The 21,478-nt window shown below is 44.8% G+C and overlaps 1 protein-coding gene across 1 annotated transcript in view; it reads right to left on the bottom strand.

Annotated features, from left to right (window-relative positions):
* Window positions 1-1,483: 1,483 nt before the first annotated feature.
* LOC147015054 (uncharacterized) overlaps window positions 1,484-21,478 on the bottom strand; it is a 122,689-nt gene continuing 102,694 nt past the window's right edge. Inside the window, exon 18 of the mRNA XM_085849413.1 lies at window positions 1,484-4,402. Within this exon, the coding sequence (XP_085705539.1) occupies window positions 4,028-4,402 (375 nt within the window). The 3' untranslated portion in view covers window positions 1,484-4,027. The remainder of the gene's footprint in view (window positions 4,403-21,478) is intronic.

Genomic DNA, 21,478 nt, shown 5'->3' with positions numbered 1-21,478 from the left:
AGTTACCAGTGTACTGGTAAGGGGGACACTGCATCAACGGCATAGCCGCGTCCCAACCAATGATCAACCAGCAGCCACAGGCTGCACTCGATGGAGAGAGTTCTATTTATGTCTATTTTTAATTTCTTAACAAACTAGTACACAAAAACTCCACAAATACCACACAAAAGTCCTGGAGAAGGTTTGCAATCTCCGATTGCTCTTTTTCTTGTTTTAATTTTTTAATTAGTTTTGGCAATGGCAATCTATACCCATAAAAGGCAAAAATCTATCGATCTATCTCTCTGTGGCTTTGTTCCTTTTGCAAGGCCATGTTGTAAGGCCATATTGTAAGGCCATATCTTTTAAGTTACAAACTCCAAACTCTGGGTACAAATACAACTTTGTGGGAGGTAACATTGGGTATGTGGCTGCGGCCTTACGTGGGGATGTGAGGGATGGGGCATAAATTCTCTTCCCCTCAGGAAAAATAAAAAATAAAAATCCAAAAACACTAATAAAAACTAGAGGGGGGGGGGCACTCGGTAGAGTGCAAAACCTCCGCCGCCAATACTGCTAGGTCACTCAAGTGAACCTGATATCCTATTCATTCAAGTTGACGTCAACAGTGCTCAGAGTTATAGTTTGCAACTTTCCCTTTTACTTTTAACTTTTACATACTCAATTCATTCGTCATAACTAGATTCCTTGAGACAGGAATTGATTTTACATGGGTATATCCACCTGAAGTTCCAAAATCAGCCGCAATTATAATTTTGGCATTTTTTTTTGTTGGAAATCACTTATAACATGTAGAAATGCAAAAAAAAAAATATAGAAATTTTGTTGAAAAAAAAGTTGCAATTTTTTTTTTCTCTAACATTTTTTTTCTAATGGCATGATCCTTGGACCATACCTAATCCCCCCACCAAGTTTCGTCGAAATCCGTCGAGGAGTTTTTCCGTAATACTGTTCACAAACAAACAAACAAACAGACAGGGGTGAAAACAGTAACCTCCGTCCATCTTCGATGGCGGAGGTTAAAAATTGTTTTTTTGCATTTTCTTCTTTGGATCATGTGTTGATAAATTTGTGTAGTGTTGATGTGGTGCAGGCATGATGGGCTGAAGCTGTCTGATTTCCTTGTAAATGTGTATAGTGTATCACAACCTAGTGGTGGTGGCAGAGAGTATCACAATCTCCTTTTTAACCTGGGCATCACTGAAGTCAAAGTACTCTTCTCATGGGTAAATTTGTACTCTTTCAAAGGCTTCCTGTGTAATGATGAAGTACTGAAAACAATCCTGCAGTGGATACCACATTTTTTCATATATATATATATATATATATATATATATATATATATATATATATATATATATATATATATATATATATATATATATATATATATATATATATATATATATATATATATATATACATGTATGTATATTTCAGGGCTTTCAATTACTCAGAAGTTGTAAAAATTAGATTGCAGATCTTCATTCAGGATTTTTATTTGATGACAAACGACCACGCTCCAGAAATATAATTTTCATACAGACAGGCAGATTTCAAATAGATTTATCCACAACAATAATACGGTTATCACTATTAGTAATGCAAGGAAAGCTGCTGTGAGTGATCACTCGGTTTTTACAACAACAAAACTATGGTGAACATAAGGTATGCCACTTTGCCATAACAAAATGCAATCGTATCAACAATTCACTGAACTCCTTGTGATGGTGAGGATTTTTAATTTTAATGGATAATGTACTAATTTATAGCTGCAGATCTGGTTTATAAAGTCCTGCAAATAAAGTAGCTTCACAGTAAAATAAAGGTTCAGTTTGTGCAATGATCACAACAGGAGTGAACGGGCATTAGACGCCAGGTATACACTTGGCCGGATATAAAATGAAATTGACTAGCTTTTATTGAATAAATAATGATGATACATGTTCAATACATCCCACTGATTACTCTGATGAGAATGTAAACAACTTTACTGGTTACTCTAATTAGAATGTAAACTCAGAAATCAATTTTAGTTATTACATTGGACAAATGTAAATATATATGTTGGATTACATGGGATAAAAATTGTTTTTTACAGATGTAATAACCTTATTATTCACTTATTTAAGTGCTCTTCTCATGTTGTTTTTATGGTTGTTCTCCATGTGCAATATTTGCTGATGAGCTTCTAAATAATTGGTGGGCGTTAAAGATCCCACGGTGATAGTTGGTTTCGGGAAGGATGAAAATGGAAATCATGGAAAAGGCTTAGTCAGTCGCTGGGACAGCCTTTATAGGGTCGTGTGCTATCTCTAATAACAAATATCTTAGGCAGGTATAATCCCTTGCTGCTGAGGATTAATCTTCCATATTCTATTTTCGTTCAGAGAATCAATTGATCGGAGTGTGTGTGTGTGTGTGTGTGTGTGTGTGTGTGTGTGTGTGTGTGTGTGTGTGTGTGTGTGTGTGTGTGTGTGTGTGTGTGTGTGTGTGTGTGTGTTTCTGTTCGGGCATCCTGTTATCATAGATATAGCAGCATAGATGAAGAAAATGTACATTAGGACGTAACAAACAAACTTTATTTGATGATTCAAACTTCAAAGGCAGCAAGTTGTTATGTTAGAACTTGTTAAAAAAAGGATTTCATGATTTGTGTAGTTGTGTCGAGGGGTCCTCACTCTGAGGAGTCCATTGTAGAATTTTGTACCCTGGATATTGTGGTAATCAAGCTGTTTTGTTGTAATCACTGGGAGGAACAATTGTGTGAATTAATCAGCCTCAGCATAATTGGCAAAAGCTCATTCCTTGAATCATGTAGAACAGAACAACTTGTTGTGGAACAAAGGATAAACTGTTTGGACTGTTTTCAAAAACAAAGCCGACTGCAGTGGATGAATAAATAATTATTAATGCGATGACATATAAATGGCTTTCATTAAATAACTGCAGATAAAGTACTATTAATTCCTCTTTTGGCAAAAGTTTCAAACTGTGCATGAAGTCAAAAGATATATAATACAGTTGATACGACAGATGTGTCAAGGATGGGGCAGGGGAGAGCAGGTTTTAGGCATTGATGAAAAGGCAGAAAATAATTCAATATTAACAAAAACATGAACAAAAATGCAATATTAACGAAACCTACATCATTTATAAATAACTATAAATAAAAAGTAGAAAAATAAATAAATATAAATACAAATGAAATTAATTTAAAAAACAAGCAGTTTAAAAATAAGGGGAAAACTTTGTAAATAAATAAATATGAAATTAAATAATTTTAACACAAACTAGATAAATATAAACAAGTCGATAAATAAATATATACAAATTAAAAATAGATAAATAAATATAAACTGAATAAATAAATGAGTAGAAACACCAACAAAATCAATAACAAACAATTTTTAAAAAGGACAATACTTTGTGAGTAAATAAAAAGCAGTTAAAAAGGGCAATAATTTGTGAATAAATAAAACACAAAATAAATATATTTAAATACAAACAGATAAATATACACAGGAGATAAAAAAAATAAAATCAAAAGTGGAGAAATAAATATAAACTGAATAAATAAATGAATATAAATACAAACAAAATAAATAAAAAACAGTGAAAAGAGGACAATACTTTGTGAATAAATAAAAAACTAAATAAATAAATATAAATACAAACAGATAAATATAAACAGTAGATAGATAAATAAAGAAATAAAAATATATATAAACTGAATAAATAAATGAATATAAAAAAGAAGTAGATGAATGCAGAATTAAATAAATATAAATACATAGTTAAAATAAAGACATAAATATGTAAATACCTGAATATTAAATATTCTCATCGACATTCAAAAGAACCCACCTTTAAACAGTGGGATATTGCCATGCTATTGGTGGATAATAAAAGTTTTTTTCCGATTGGAATATTGACTAGTTGGGGGCACATCTGTGTAATCTTGTTCAGCATTTAAATGTTATACGTTTATCTTAAAAGTATTGGTTCGAAGGAAATGTATTTTATTTTACTCACCGTTCATCTCACTGTGCCTGCAGATTTGCCCCATTACACTAAGAGCTTCAGAAATGGCTTGTGCGAATACTTTGGCTTTCTCTATTATCACAGTTTCCCCCTCATGCCCGATTACATTTCCGTGTTTTTCTCTCGCTCTGACCGTGCCGTCTAATAAGTTCCTTTGTCTCATCATCACCCCTTGCTTTCCATAATGTTCCCTTCCTTTCAGCTTCTCATCTTTTTGTACCGCACAGCTTTCAAAGCTTCCTTGTTCTCTCCATGAGCTGATGCAGAAAGTGATGTCATCAGGCTGGGGGTTATAGCTGGCACCAAATCCCAGCAACTCCACTGGGCCATACCCCATCATACCCCACGGGGAGGGAATCTGGAGATGGGGAAAGAAGAAAAATAACTTAACTTCTGGGTCATACGTTCTACATTTGTGTTATACGAGCAACAATGTGATATGAAAGATCCACATAGCAGGAACATCATCAGTAAACACCCTGATGTGTTTAATGTTACTAAGTGAAATAATAGATGTTTCATGGAAGCACTTATCATGACGTCTCAATTAATCCTTATACAATTCCTCATCTAATATAAGCAATCCACATCTCATATACCGTATACTCAAATATAATAATCGATCCTCTGATAACATCAATCTTCATCCAATGTGTGTGTATATATGTATATATATATATATATATATATATATATATGTATATATATATATATATATATATATATATATATATATATATATATATATATATATATATATATATATGTATGTGTGTGTATATGTATATATATAAAAAGAAAGCAGTTAGCAGGGAGCAAGGCTGCCCGCATGCAGTCTCTGACTCAAATAATGCAGGTGACAGGGAACGTGGCCGGCTGCTCACACGCAGTCCAAGGCCTTCCCTTTTGAACTGAACGCAGTGAACCACAACGGTGCATGGGCTGCACAAATGCAGTCTCCGTGCCAGCTCAAGTGGCACACCCAATGAACACAACGAATGGATGGATGAATGGATTGAAATGAACGCAGTGAACCACAACGGTGCATGGGCTGCACAACGCAGTCTCCGTGCCAGCTCAAGTGGCACACGCAATGAACACAACGAATGGATGGATGAACACAAACACTGTGCACGGGCCGCCACTGCAGGCCCGTGTTGTAGCTGCCAACAGGGCAGTTCTTGCAGCTTGCAAACTGTTGCCTTGATCCTGGCGCACATGGCAATGAACAGGGGGGGGGGGGCAAAGCAAAAATTGAACGGGGGCTGGTGAGCAGGGGCAGTGGGCATGGCATGGCAAAGGCAGCAGGCAAACACAGCCCGCAGAAGAAGGCCGCTGCAGGCAAACACAGCCGGCAGATGAACTGGCCGGCACAGGCCTTGAAGAAAAACAGCCAGCCGGCAGATGAAGTGGGCCGGCACAGGCCTTGCAGCACAGCAGCTGCAGACGATCCAGCCGGCACAGGCCTCGCAGCAAAACAACAGCTGCCGATGAAGTTGGCCAGCCTTTGCCATTCCGTGGAGGTTGGTGGAGGGAGTGCGGTTGTGCTGGCCACTTGGAAGGCGGGCTCGGACCTACCTACCTGTCTCCCTCCCAACCTATCGCCTTTGCCTGTCACTGTCTATACCCACTCCCTTAATTTGTCAAACCCCAATTTAGCCCCAACTTATTTTTTTGTTGTTTTTACTTCCCCACTATAAATCGTCCCCTAACCCCCTTTATCGTCTTTGTTCGGCTAACCTATCCTGTCACCTAGCCTACTCCCAACCCCTACGTTCCCTTCCCGGAGGGGAGTAAGGGAGAGCTAACGTCCTGTGCCGAGGCCCAACGAAGCCTCAGGATGGCCTCCCCAGAGTTCAGCGATCTATAACACAAAGTGGGTCCAGCGGCCCACAACGAGAGCGAGGGGATGGATGGTGCGGAGGGGTACACTTCCTATCTACCCTAACCATTTAACTGTTAAACTACCCCGGGGCTTTCAACAAGCGCCTCTCGCTTAAACTATTGGTTCTAACAACCCAGATTCCCGTCGCCTGCGTTGGTGTCCTCACAATTTCGGGCCTCGCCCCCCAATTTTCTTCCCGTGCCCTCACACGGTCTCATGGCTGGGACACGTGGCTCCCTTTGGCAGGCACGACCCTCTGCCGATTCTCCAACGATGGCACCCCCGGGCACTACACTGCCTCCGAGCCTACCAGCTCCCTAACACCGGGGAGTGCCCCCCATGGCACCTCCCCTGAAACGCACACGTGGCAGGCTGGCTTCCCAGGCCCCTTTCCGAGGGTCACCCGTGCCCACAACACTGCCCACGCGGCTAATGGCGCCCCGGGCCCCCGCACCAAGCAGGCGCACCCGTGCCCACTATGCTATCCCGGCCCCCCATGGGCCCTTGGCCTACCACGGCCGACTAGCCTGGTGCCCGGGGTACCCACTCAGCGATACTCACCTTTCGCCACCACGCTCCCAGCCTGTCAACAGGGCTCCTGCACCCCTCCAAATGGGTTTCGAGCCTACATTCCCACCAACAGCAAAACGACCTCCATTTTTGTTAATTTGACAAACCCAGCTAACTCATTCTACACTGACCCCGGGGGTCCCTTGGGCGGGAGTCACTCCTCCCCCCAATCACTCATCGCACCATGCATTCCCCATTCGCTCCACTCACACAGACCCGCTGGCCTCACTCACTCACCAAGCACATGCTTCCACTTCACTCACCAACTCTTCAACACACTCACCGCTGAACTCTGCCATCCTTCTAACTACATCCCCTAACTAACTCGTGCTCCCACGTCGTCCCTTAAACTACAGCACGTTCCTTTTAACACTACGTAGCTAAACTACGTCCCCTCTACACATTCACAAGTCTGTCACTGTCTCCAAATAAATCATTTTATTTCCCAACCTCAAGCTCACTAAATCCCTCGAACTAATCCATTCCACGGACTTCATGAGGACTTACCCCTGCCCCATGAAGTCGGTCTAGCTAAGCTAACCCTTCCCCCTAACTAGTTTCCATCCTGTTCCCTGGTTAAGGGGGTCTTCCACCCCTTGCCCAGGAATCCTGTGCACCCGAAAGTGAGGCTTACTGTTCTTTTTTTTCTTTTTTTTTCCCCATGCGCATCACCAGCGCGGCAACTCACATCTCGCGCACTTTACACCTGCCCGTGACGTCATGCAGCTGCACGTGTTCCTCGTCCCTCCTTGGACGGTACCATCCGGCAGGGATACCCCTCCTGCCGGATTCCAACCCCACGTGCAGCCATGACGTCACCGTGCGCATAAAAAAAACACAAGCCCCACGTCTCGAGGGGTTCCCCACGCGAACACATGTGCTTTGCCCGTTGGAGCTTAACACACACGATCGCGTGGAGAACCCGTCCGGTCCAAATCCGAATCCTGCCTAAACTTTGTCCGTCCGCGGGATCGGCAAATCCACCGCTGGCGTTTCCGGACCGGGACTTCACTCTCGCAAGCGAGCACGTGGGGGTCTCGTGCGTTGCACAGCACGGACCTCGTGCTCACTGCTGGGTGAACCCGGCACGGTCCCCGAAACAACTACAGCGGCTACTCGGCTTTCTTTCCTCACATGTCGCCGTCGTCGCCATTCGACCCACGCACACCTGCGTGTTACGACGCTCACACTCCACTCCATCACATTCACACCGGGAGACGCGGCTGCATGTGCACACATGCCGGCCGACATCTTCCTCACATACCGCTCTCTCACACACACGGTCTCCCTTGCATAAACCATACCACTCACACGTGGTGCTCCATTCACTCGCGGCCTTTCACTCACTCGTGCCATTTCCCTCACACAAACCACACCACTCACACACGCGGGGGCACTCACCCGCGGTGCCTCATCCACACTGGCCGTTTCATCCACACACACGGCCTCTTCCACACACGGTGCCTCATCCACACACGGCGTGCTGGGAAGCACGTACTCCGGCACAATCGCCACCACACCACTCACACACGGGGTCGCTTCCACACGCGGGGACGCACTCACACCTTGCACCACACACACAGGGACAACCACACTGGGGATTCGTGTCCCTACAAGGGTCTCCGGGGCCTCTATACCCCCCAAGCTCTCCGTGCACCTGTCCACAGCACTCCTCCCCTCGAACTCGCAAAGCACGACCGAACTCACCTGGTCGTGACTCGCCTCAAGGGGGCATACTCCCTCCCCTCGTTCCTGGAGGAGGCTATCCCGCTGCTCGCACTGGGTCTCCACCCAGTCCACCAGCTCACCCCCATGATCCTCCACTACCTCCGTGTGTGTGTGTGCGTCACTTACCCCGTCTTCATCGTGCAGTCTTCCCTCTATCGTTCCCATCTCCCGTGTCTCTGCCAACTCAGTCACCTCTTCACCCTTTACCTCCCTTGTCTATTATTATTTCCGTTGTCGTCACCTCGTGTCTCGTCTCACACGTTTTGGTCTCCCCATTTAATTTTTCCCTTTCGGTCATCGTCACGACCCTCGCCCAACACGTCCCCCGAATTATTTTTTCACCCGCCTCCACCGCGGGCCCGACAGCCGTTGCATCCCCTCCCAGCTCGTTCGTTCCTACACGTGGAGTCGCCATTTTTATCTCCCTGGTCACGGCCTTCATGCCCGCCTGCAGGCATCGGCCCATGTTCCGCGTCTCACCCCGCAGCTTTTTCGTTTCTTCCCTCATTTGCTTGTTCATTTCTTTCATTTCGTTTTTCATTTCATTTGTATTTGTATCCATCTTTTTGTTCATGCCTTTCATTTCGTTTTTCATTTCATTTGTGTTTGTATCCATCTTTTCGTTCATTCCTTTCATTTCATTTGTGTTTGCATCCATTTTCGTTTTCATTTCGTGCATGTCCCCACTGATTCCTGCCAGCATGGCGCATAGCGGGGCCATGTCGGGCGCACTCGGGTGAGCCGTTTCGGCAGGGGTTGGGGAAGGGTTTTGGTGGAGAGGGGGAGGGGAGGTGTCATACACCGCGGCCGCTGCCGCACCCATTTCGGGCTCTGGGTTCAGTTGGGCGAGTTCGTTTTCCTGTACAACCAACATTTCCTGCACGGGGATTTCATCCTGAGCCATGGATTCTACACATTCATCATCCATTTCTAATACCCCCGGCTCCCGCTCGCCTTGAGACGCCATCTTGCTTCTCTTAAAGGGTTAATTTAGCTCGCTCGTGATTTGGAGGGAATCGGGGGTCGCTCCTCTCACCCCTGGACCGATTCCCGTGAATTTAATTGGAGACAGGAGAGCCCGTTTTCCCGTTCTCCGATACCAGTGCCGCGAGGAGGGCGATGAGTTTATATCGCACGACCTGACACCAGTGTTGCGGATTCGCGCCCGCCGGCGTGCGAACGGCCACGTAACTCGAATCGCGGCACGTCGCCCACCGGACGGACAATCCAGTCGTGACCCTCTCGGACTAACGCCGGGAACCAGTCACGGGTGGACCTTTCGGTCTCACCACGATCGTGCCAATCGGCCCCCGCGTGGGATAGGGTTGTTCGCCAAATTCGACCTACCTAAGTACCCACACGGAGGGTAGACCGGGCGATCGCACCTCGCCGCAGGTCGACTTCGGCCACGGGCCACTTTAAGCGACCCGTTCCGTACTATCGGGATAACCGAGCGGTGTTATTCGTCGGCCTCGACGGTTCGATTAATTATCGGGCGTTTTAGCCCACGACCAACCCTTTACGTGAAGCAAGATGGAGATTCAATGAAAGAAAAGACGAAGCGAAGCGGGAAAACAGTTCAACATAACTCACATTTATTTCGCGATGAACGGGAAGCACACATATACAATTACACCAAAAGCACATGTAAAAGGAGAAGAGACACAATATTACACAAAAAGCAAATATAAAAGAGAAACACAATGCAGAGCTATCCGACTACCGAGCACACGGCAACACATACAATTTTACTTCACAGACGGCGCCGACAACACATATTCCCAAAGCAAAAGAAAAGAGAACCACCCTCCAGGATGAGGCGGGCCTGGGGCCGAGACCGGGTCGGGCCTACCCGTCTGATGATGAGACGCGAAGTGGCGGTGGTGCCTCAACTCCGCGGGCCTCGCGGACAGTGTCTGGTAGGGGGTGGGAAAGGGGCCCCCTTTGTCGCACTATCTCAGCGCGGGGGGGAAACAGGAGGGGGTTGCTGATGCTCGGGGGAAGGAGGATATCACCCTGTCTCGGGTCCCGCGGCGAGCGTCTCCTCCTCGACCTCGGTCGCGTTGCTGGCCTCTCCCTCTGCAGCTCCCGGCACCGACGCGAGCACCCCCTCGTCCGCCTTCGCCATCGCCACCTCTCCACAGCTCCGTCTACTCGCCCTCTCCGTCTCCTCTCTTGGCTCGTCCCAACTCTTCACTCTTGACTTCTCCCACTTCTTTCCAGCTCCACCGACGACTCTCTTGAACTCCGCACAACCCTTTTACTGACGAACGCAGCCGTTTATATAAGCCCCGTGGCTTCGCTCTTTCACCCTTGACCTTCTGCCTCCGACCCTTCACCTCTCTAACTGGCTCCCCATTGGCCCGAGGAAAAGTGGGCGTGAATGCTTTTTGATCCATGTATTTGCATATAGCGACCGCCCTCCAGCGCCCTGGAGGCGGGGCCAAATCGTCCCTCGCTCACCGATTGGACGGAACAAAAGTGGGCGTGAGTCGTTTTTGATCCGTTTTCTGCGGAAAGTCCGTGATGTTTTTGAATATGCTGCTCGGTGCGCGCCCTGCACGAGTCCAGTATCGGTGCCCACGAGTGGCGCGAGATGGTGTGGATGCGATGGTGGCGAGTTGTGACGGTAAAGGTCGTGGCGGTTGTGGTGAAGCGGCGTTGTGGTTGGTGGTTGTTGTTGTGAAGCGGCGTTGTGGTTGATGGTTGTTGTTGTGAAGCGGCGTTGTGGTTGGTGGTTGTTGTTGTGAAGCGGCGTTGTGGTTGGTGGTTGTTGTTGTGAAGCGGCATTGTGGTTGGTGGTTGTTGTTGTGAAGCGGCGTTGTGGTTGGTGGTTGTTGTGTGATGGCTGTTGAGACGTGGTTGGTGGTGGTAATAATGGCGGCTGGTCCAAAATAAAGATAGTAAAAGAAAAACGGCTATCCTGAAGAGTCGCAGCCCGAGTGAATGACATTTATTCCCTCTAGACAACGGGTTTGGGCCTAACTACACATATACTTACAGAGATATCTCACCTAAGGGACCTGAATGGTGGTTTGTGAATTTCGTCAACCACAACAATATATATATATATATATATATATATATATATATATATATATATATATATATATATATATATATATATATATATATATATATATATATATACACTAGCTGAAGTACTCGGTATTACCTGGAAATTTGCCCTGTTTTCCTCATGCTAGTTAGACTGAGTCATTAGTTGTATGGAGAAAATTAGGAAGGCTTCTTTTATTCCTCAGATTTATGGAAGGAAGGCTTTATGCTGCCGTAATCCTCAGATAGGTCATAGTTGAAGGTGGCCTTGAGCCACTCAATGTTTCTGGCAGCAGTGGCAACTGTCCTTGATGTCCTGCCAAAACTCGGACCTAGAAAGCTGGAACGTGAGTTTTGTGCTTCTCTCGCCCGTCGGTGTGACGCTCTATTTGCAGTTAGACGACACACTCTCTCTCTCTCTCTCTGCAGCCGACTCCTCTTGCCTGGCTCTTTCATGAGCAGATCGATCAGCAGTTAGCTGTTGCCGTGCACGTGCAGTTCGAGAATTCAAATAACAGGAGGAGAATGTGTATGTTTAAAAAGTCAACGAATACGAACATTTTGTATTTCAAAAAACCCTCGCGTTTTTAACCATGAAGCCTTTTGTTATGATTAATACGCCGGCGCACTATTCTAAAGCCATTTTTTTTTTCTAATGGAAATTTTATTTATATATATGTATATATATATATATATTTTTTTTTTTAATATTTATATTTTTTCATTTTTATGGAGAGCCACTTCACGCATCCTGGAGCTGAATGTTAGTTCTCTTTATGTGTAAAGTTTCATCAAGATCGGTTCACTGGTCTTGGAGCTTATTCGTTACAAAAAACAGACAGACAGACAGACAGACAAACAGACAGAAGGACTGCCATTTCGATAGTAGATATATATATAGATATAGATATATATATATATATATATATATATATATATATATATATATATATATATATATATATATATATGTATGTAATAACATGACCCCCTTGACGGCTCCCAGAGGGGTTTGATGCTTCGAGTGGCATAAATTTGATGAACTGACTTGTTGGAAAGGTGGCATCCTGGTGACACAATGCCACCTCAAAGGATCAGACGTCCTTCTGTGGAGATATTGCACCTCCTCCAAGCTGAAAACAGCCATTTTTGGCAGAATTACCTTTCAAAACAGTCGAAAGTAACATTTAAACAAGCAGTCATAGACTGGTACTTACAAAATCGTCAACTTGACCTCTGACCTTGTCTAATAAAATCTGTCTCTCGAGAAGGTAGCGACGCAAACCAGAAGTTTCTCCGATGATTCTGTACCAAACCATCAAAAATCGAATGTTTGCCCTCACTGTGACCTTGGCCTTTGACCGATTTTGACCAAAATCAAATCAGCGCTAGCCATCACCCTCCTGAATCACGTGGTGTAATTTGACATTGGTAGCTTCTTCCGTTCTCGAGTTATCGTGCCTACAAACAAACACAAACACACAAACAGAGGACGAAAGTCGTCAATATACTTACGAAATCTTTAGATTTCGTAAATAAAAAGCCACAAGCATTCACTGGATTATAAAGTGCTCTCAGCAGCTGTGGATGCTGAACTGGGTTAGCAGTCAAAGCACGTAGTCTATCTCTTTACTGCCCACACAGCTGAACATCTGGCTTTCTCATTTGCCCTTGTCAAAACATTCTTTAAGTCTTGAGCCAAGGGAGGCCCAATCGTAAATCAGTACTGCTTGACATAGTTTTTCAGCTGTTTCCACTTTCCAAAGAGTAGAACAAACGGTGGAATGCTGCGAGAATAATCTTCCTGTCACCCGAGGTTTTCTTCGCCGAACAATAACCATAAACAGACCTTCCTGTTAATGGAAGAAAAATACTTTGTCAGCCCAAAGGGAGGAAAACAGCACCAGGCTTTGTTTTACTCAAAGGAATTTGATCTCTGGGAATGGAATCTCTCAATAGAAACCAGTGATGGGAGCTGGGTAAATCATGTAAACAGATGGTCCCACAAGGGGCAGGACAAATTGTATATAAAGCAAGCCAGAGTTGGATTGAACTGACCTACTGCATGTTCTCGTTCTCTCTCTCTCTCTCGTTCTCTCTCGTTCTGTCTCTCTCTCGTTCTCTCTCGTTCTCTCTCTCTCTCGTTCTCTCTCTCGTTCTCTCTCTCTCGTTCTCTCTCTCTCGTTCTCTCTCTCTCGTTCTCTCTCTCTCGTTCTCTCTCTCTCGTTCTCTCTCTCTCGTTCTCTCTCTCTCGTTCTCTCTCTCTCTCTCTCTCTCTCTCTCTCTCTCTCTCTCTCTCTCTCTCTCTCTCTCTCTCTCTCTCTCTCTCTCCCTCCCTCCCTCCCTCCCTCCCTCCCTCCCTCCCTCTCTTCCTCCCTCTCTCTCTCTCTGGCCATGTTTTGATGTGTGACAAATAAACCTCTTCTCCACCACGATCAGTGTGGACAGTGCTCAATCTCAATCAGCCTTGGAACCTGATCTCAACACTTCGACCACCCAGTGAGTTCTCATTGAAGTTCGTCTGAGCCTGAGCAATCTTCCTTGCAGCCAAGTTCTTATCATATCGCCATTGGGTCATTGAGCCACTTGCAAATGCTTCCTCACGATGCTTGATGTTAGCTTTCACTCCTGCCGTCATCCAGGGTTTATCGGCTTCATGTAATTTGGCCGATTTTCGTGGAAAATATTTATCAATAGCCTCTTGGAGTGACTTGTAGAAGGAATAAGACTTCAATTGGGTATCTGGTGCTGCTATCTCGTCATGGGAGAGATTCTCTCGACTCGTTGAGCTAAGTTGTGCTCTCTGTTTGTTGAAGGTGCCATGAGTACTTATAATGAACGGTAAGTCCATTGAAAGTGCAGTGACTGATGATATAAAATACCTTAAAAATGATGATTGATTCGCCATGGAGAGAAGAGAAGCTGAAGGAGTCCTTCTCAACTAGGGTACACCTTTTACCAACCCCCACCCAGATTTCCTTAATCTTTTGCTCCAATGAAGGGTAAGGTCCAAAACATCAGTTTCTTTTCTCTCCACGGCAGATCGATCACCATCTAGACTCTCAAGGAGTACGAAACCACAATTTAGGTTTTTCTCCCCTTTTTTCTGCCAATGTCTGAGCTGTATCACAGATCTGGCTTGGGCTTTCGGAATGAAATTTCCCATCAATAATGGGAATAAAAAATATGCGGGTTGACCTAATGTTTTTGACCTTGACAATTTTTAAGGTCATCACCTAATTACAGACAAATCTTCACACAATGGGAAGTTAGGGATACTGGTTTCACCAAAACTCAACTAAGGTTTGTCCGATTGGAACGACATCACCCTCCTTTGATAGCCTAGACCTAGAGCAAGGCACATTTACACTTAATTTACATCATATTCCTCCGAGTTAAAGGTCAAGGTTAAATGGTGGTCGGTAAAAAAGAACGCGATTTTTGTCATCAATGTTGCCAATGCGGAATCTCAAAGATGCTTGGCTTTCCAAGATGTTCTTACATCATGATAATGGACCTGAATTGAGGTTGTGTACCTGATATTTGATTAGTGTCCAAGACCTACTTTTTTAGGATTGTGACCTAATTATTTAATCTTTTAAACAATTATTTAATCATATCTTGAATAATTTTTCTCCGATTTTCATGATGTTGAGTTGTATGGATAGATTGTAGATGGCAACACATTTTCTTAATTTCCACTCTATCCCAAAATGTTGAAGGCCAAGGTCGTTTGGTGGTCCGAAAAAAAAAATCTACCCATTGTTGGATTGCGGAGAAAAACAAGGGGAGGCTTAGCCTTGGTGATCGCTTTGTCATTTGCCACCCACGCAGATCGCCAATTTTGCATCGAGATTCGCGATTACATTTTTCCGTAACTGATGTACTAATGTATGATGGTGATTACGCCATTGAGTTCATGTAATGTGGTATGCAGAAGTATGAGAATATGATAAATAACTTGATGGTGTGAAGAAAAAAATGGAAGTTCACTCCAGAAGCGAAGATGATAAACTACCACACAGAGGATGTTCCCTGCAATAAGCACCCCTCCTAGGAAGGGGTCAAACATAAACAACCCACCCCCTCTAGTAAGTACCCCCCCCAACCAAGAGGGGGGGGGTTGAAAAAATAAATGCCTAGGGAAACGGGTGAGGAGCTTAGAGTTGGAGCGGAGAGATGTCCTGCAGACAAACGAGAAAGGAATAATAAGCAAAGCCAGACAAGCTCATGTGTCCCAGAGGTTATGTATGGTACCCGGATGTGAGCCGTCAGCAGTGGCGTAGTTAGGTTTTGTGGTGCCAGAGACCAAAGGTCAATGCTGGTGTCCCACAGGCACTGGCATAATCATGAATTTCTATTGGGGTGGGGGGTGGGGGGGCATATGAAAGAGCTCTAAGCTTCCCGGGAGGGCTCAGCAGCAGATCCCGGAAACTGTAAAAATTAAATTTAGACTATCCTAACTTAACTGGAAGGCATTTCAGAAGACTGCAAGCCTAAAGAATAAAGATTATATAACCAAAACAAAAGGCTCAATATGCAAATAAAATAATGGAACGTTTAATTTGCAATTCGTATTTTCTCTTGTGAACTCCTGATTCAACTCACGTAATTTATTGGCAGTGATGAACAAGGAAATTCAGGCCAAAATGAATGTTTTTATGACGAATATTCTTCACCACACGTCACTTCCGGTTCATCATTGGTATTCAGGCAATTCCACAGGATCATCTATCTTTGTTTTCATATCCACCAACACACAATCAAATTACCCTCGTTTACCTGCCTTGGTGTATTGATAGACGGCATAGTTTGGGCTTTAGTTTCTTCGTCTCTTCGCTACCTTAGCTATTGACCTAGGATGTACAAATCGCTCTCCTTGTTTTAAGTGTGGCAAAATCAGATTTCCATCACAGTTAGTTTAATGGGAAATATCACTTTATATGGACAAGATTTCCAGGTTGCTCAGCTTTGCTTGACTCATGGTAGACCTGAGGTCATTCTTGATCAGGTTTAGCCTGGAAAAGCTGTACTTGCAACTGGCTATTGAAACACAAATTGTCAGCAGAATATGCAATGCAATGGAGAAGTTGGGGAAGGTTTCAATGTATGCCCACTTCACGATCCAATGAAGCAATTCAAAAGCCTCGGTGACGAGTACATCTCGTTCCTCATGAAAAAATAAAAAAAGAGAGAGCTTCCATCTTCAATGCACGCTGGTCGAATTTAAGGCCAGGTCTCTGCAGGTATTTGTGGGTGTAATCAATCCCCTTCAACACAGGGCTCCAAAAGTAAAGGTGTGCAGTAAAAGTGGATGACAAGACTTCCAGAATCACCCTTTGTATCCATTGTTTCCATGTTCCCATCTCACAGTTCTTCAAGGGCTTTGATTTTTTTTTCAAGATGAGAACTGATTGCAGCAACTGCATCGTTCCTTGCACCCCATCACGTGTAAAAGACTTGTTTAATATTGATCGAGACATGCTTCTTGAAAACATCCTTCCTGTGAATCGCAGCAGAAAAAAAAGTGTATTTTTCCTCTGTACCGAAGAAGGTAACAGAGTTTTCTATGGTTCCTGCAGAATTTACACTGGCAAGGTTTAAACAGTAGTTATTACAGGGAACAAATGTAGCTTTTGGATTCAAATTCAAAATGCACTGCTGAACACCACGATGTACCATGACCAAAGCTGCGCAATCATATCCATGACCATAGCAGTTCTGTATGTCGAAGTCATCTTTTTGAAGCTTGGCAAGTATCTGGTTTGTTATGGATTCAGCAGTTTTTGCATCAAGAGGAATGAAATCAATTGATGATTCCATTACTTTTACTTCACCATCATCAATGAGCACATGATGTATAATTTCTGACAGCAGGTCAGTGTGTGACATGACCAATGTGCTGTCAAACATGATCACAAAATATTTAGCTGTATGGATGTTGGTGAGGATAGTCGATCGTACGCTAGCACCAATAAAGTCGATCAACTCATTCTGTATTTGTGTGGATTTCTAAAAGATGCCTTTGTGTGTTGCCTGTTGAATTTTGGTAACATGTTGATGAGCAACCGAGACATACTCTGCCAAAATCGTCACCGTTTCAGGGAAATTCCCAGAATTCATGTCGTTGCTGAGATTTTCTCTATGCTCTCCTCTGACGTAACTGCTCTTTCAAGCCTGATGGAGAGTTCCTTCCACCGACTGAAAGTCTTGACATGCACAGAGCTATTGTCATGTTCTACAATGCTTAGGTTCAGCTTTCGCCATGCTTTGAACCCTTATTCCTTTTCAAAGGCAGATTTGTCATTATGGAAGAGTTGGCAACAGAAGCAGTAAAGAGCTCCTTTTTATATATATTTTTTTTAGGGTGGCCACCCCCTAATTAAATGGAAGACCAAATACTGCATTGGAGCCATCAGAAGGAACCCAAATAAGTAACGAGCAAAAATGGAGTCATCAGGAGGAACCGAGATAGGATTCGGGTTTTGGCCACTACTCCACTAACTAATTCGGTCCTCAAACACTCTTCCGGAGGATAAGGCAAACTTCCAACATCATGAAAGACAATGGCATTTGTTTCCTGTTGCCCAGCTTGTTCAATGTCTGCTTCACCTCTTTGCCGCTCAGGCTCACCCTCTTGTCCAATATTGTCACCCATTTGTTCATCAGTTTCATCCTGTCTTCCACGTTGTTCAAACCCGTGTCAAACTTGTACGCCCTCATTTACTTCAGTGACTCTGTCTTCATTTCTTTTTTTCACTATTTATTTGTCCAATCAGTTATAAAGTGCTCCAGCACTGGATTCTGCTTCCTGTGGGTGTGTGTGTGTCTCTGTCTATCGAGCTGATCTACTCGGCTTTGAACTCCATTGCATAATGTTTATATTTCTGAAAAAGTCAGTTCAAAATTATTGAAATTTAAATTTGAAAAAAACATTAAAAAAAATTAACATTTTGGTTAAAATCGGGTAAAATAAACAGATCCACAGAATGCCCTACACCCATTCACTACTTTTCCAAATATGAATAAAAACAAACACAATGTGGCAAAATAGATTGTAATTAAAATGTATCTGCGTTAATTGATCCGCAAGGAAGTCAAATAGCGTAGACGAATGGGATAATTAAAAAAAATTAGGCGATTCGACAGATCATCAAATCACTTATCAATGTACAGCAAAATACTTCTGATATACATTAGTATTCAAGGGGTGATCAGTAAGTTGTAGGCTTGAGTAGGCAAGCAATCTGTTGTGTCGTTAATTCCGCCATGGGGCAGGTATACAAGCTCTCCTACTCTTTCGTAAGAACACTGGGATCTTTAAAGTCCAACCAAGGGAAGACACACATTTATGAATCATCCCACCTGTGAAACACCGGGATGACAGTTTATAGCTGGGCCGACATTTGAGCCCAGGCTAGACAGCTTCGAGGCGAGTGTGCATACCTCTAATCCTTCCTGTTAGCCAAACACACTCACTGAGGCCTCTCACCACATTTACCATTTTGTTCAGACCCTTCAAGCACCAGCACATGCTTCGCTTTTTTTCCTCTCACACACATGTCCTCATCATACCATACATCATACGTCATGCCGTATCGTGTGTGTACATGTGGGCCAGGCTTAAGAAAACTCTACCTATGAAAGAGATTTTTAAAAATTAAGAAAGAGCACCGATTACAATTATTATTGGATGGTCGCATACGTTGCAAAGAGGGTAAAATGACAGGGAAGTGGGGATTCCAATCTAAGACGTGCAAAGGGAAAGAGAGGCAGACAAGGAAGTAAAAGAACTAACTTGACACGTGATCCTGGCCATCGCTAATTGGGCTCGTTTGGCGTAAGACATGTGGATCTGATCGACAAGTAATTACGAAATTACTTTACAATAATTATAACCTCCATCCCTTCGAGCTATGGGTGATCTCCGAATTACAGAATGCATAACCTCGTCAGAACGAAGATTCACAGGACAATAAGATAAGAGAGATTTACGCAGCCGGCAACCCCATAATTACTAATACGGATTTATTTACTGTGCGGAGGTGATGAGTAATTCCGAAAAATGTTAAACCAGATTGAAAAAGATTCGTACACATCGACATGATGCATACCACAGAGTTTAAAAAGTAAAACGTAGTTCTGAAAGCTACGTCTCATGCTCTCATGAAACTGTTGTATTGTAATTTATATATAACCAAATGGAGCATGAAAACACTTTTTGGAGGTGTCATTTGGCACATCATCCACATTTGTGTTTGTGGTGGTGGCCCCCTCCATCTCCTCACCCCCCACCCCCCAATCACCTCTCTCCCTCCTGCCAAAGACTTGTTCTAGGTCTCTCTCTCTCTGTGTCTGTCTGTCTCTGTCTCTTGTCTCTCTCTCAGCCATGTGCAAACATTGTGTGAGGACAAGTTTTCTCTTCTGTGTCTCATGACCTACCCCTGTCTGAATCTTCATGGTGTGACTGATTAAATTATTGGGTAAGCTGTTGAGATATCGTGGGCAAGAGGGAATATATTGTACAGAGAATTGTTACGATATTCCCTGGGGTTTACGCACAACCCTGTTCCTTTTTAAACGGGAAAACTACCACAGGTGACAGATATCGTTTGTGTTTCTGTACATCGGAAACTCAAGAAAATATCTGTTCTGCTTTCCTGGTGGACAACGTACGGATTCTAACGCCATCCGCCGCTAAATTGCTGATTGTCTGGGTGGAAGATTTGACCTCCTGTCCACGCCACAGTCCACCATTGCAATATATTGTTGCGGATTCGCGCCCACCGGCGTGCGAACGGCCACGTAACTCGAATCGTGGCACGTCGCCCACCGGACGGACAATCCAGTCGTGACCCTCTCGGACTAACGCTGGGAACCAGTCACGGGTGGACCTTTCGGTCTCACCGCGATCGTGCCAATCGGCCCCCGCGTGGGATAGGGTTGCTCGCCAAATTCGACCTACCTAAGTACCCACACGGAGGGTAGACCGGGCGATCGCACCTCGCCGCAGGTCGACTTCGGACACGGGCCACTTAAGCGACCCGTTCCGTACTATCGGGATAACCGAGCGGTGTTATTCGTCGGCCTCGACGGTTCGATTAATTATCGGGCGTCTTAGCCCACGACCAACCCTTTACGTGAAGCAAGATGGGGATTCAATGAAAGAAATGACGAAGCGAAGCGGGAAAACAGTTCAACAATAAGCACATTTATTTCGCGGCACACGGGAAGCACACATATACAATTCCACCAAAAGCACATATAAAAGAAGAAGACAAAAAGCAAATGCAACAATGCAGATCTATCCGACTACCGGGCACTCGGCAACACTTATACAATTTTACTTCACAGACGGCGCCGACAACACACATTCCCAAAGCAAAAGAAAAGAGAACCACCCTCCAGGATGAGGGGGTAGGCGGGCCTGGGGCCGAGACCGTGTCGGGCCTACCCGTCTGATGATGAGACGCGGAGCGGCGGTGGTGCCTCAACTCCGCGGGCCTCGCGGACAGTGTCTGGTAGGGGGTGGGAAGGGGGCCCCCTTTGTCGCACTATCTCAGCGCGGGGGGAAACAGGAGGGGGTTGCTGATGCTCGGGGAAAGGAGGATTTCACAAAATCTCGGGTCCCGCGACGAGCGTCTCCACCAAGACCTCGGTCGCGCCGCCGGCCTTTCTCTCCGCAGTTCCCCGAATCCGACGCGAGCACCCCCTCGTCCGCCTTCGCCGCCGCCGCCTCTCCACAGCTCTGTCCTCTTCACTCCGACTCCGCGAACTTCCAACTGCGAACTGCTAACTGCGAACTGCTAACTGCGAACTGCTCTCTTCTCCACTTCCAACTCAACTGCCCCCACTTCCAACTCAACTGCTTCTTCACTTCCAACTGCGAACTCTTCCTCCTGCGAACTCAACTGCCTCGACTGACGAACGCGGCCCCTTATATCCCCCGTGGCCTCGCTCCTTCATCTTTGACCCTCTGCCTCCGACCTTTTACCTCGCTCCCCATTGGCCTGAGGAAAAGTGGGCGTGAATGCTTTTTGATCCATGAATTTGCATATTGCGACCGCCCTCCAACGCCCTGGAGGCGGGGCCAAATCGCCCCTCGCTCACCGATTGGACGGAACAAAAGTGGGCGTGAGTCGTTTTTGATCCGTTTTTCTTCAGAAAGTCCGCGATGCTTTTGAACACGCTGCT

Source organism: Eptatretus burgeri, chromosome 12, assembly GCF_056783735.1.
Source record: "Eptatretus burgeri isolate ZD-2024b chromosome 12, Ebu_testis_v1, whole genome shotgun sequence".
NCBI classification, from domain to species: domain Eukaryota; kingdom Metazoa; phylum Chordata; class Myxini; order Myxiniformes; family Myxinidae; genus Eptatretus; species Eptatretus burgeri.
This window is presented reverse-complemented; position numbering and strand designations above follow the sequence as displayed.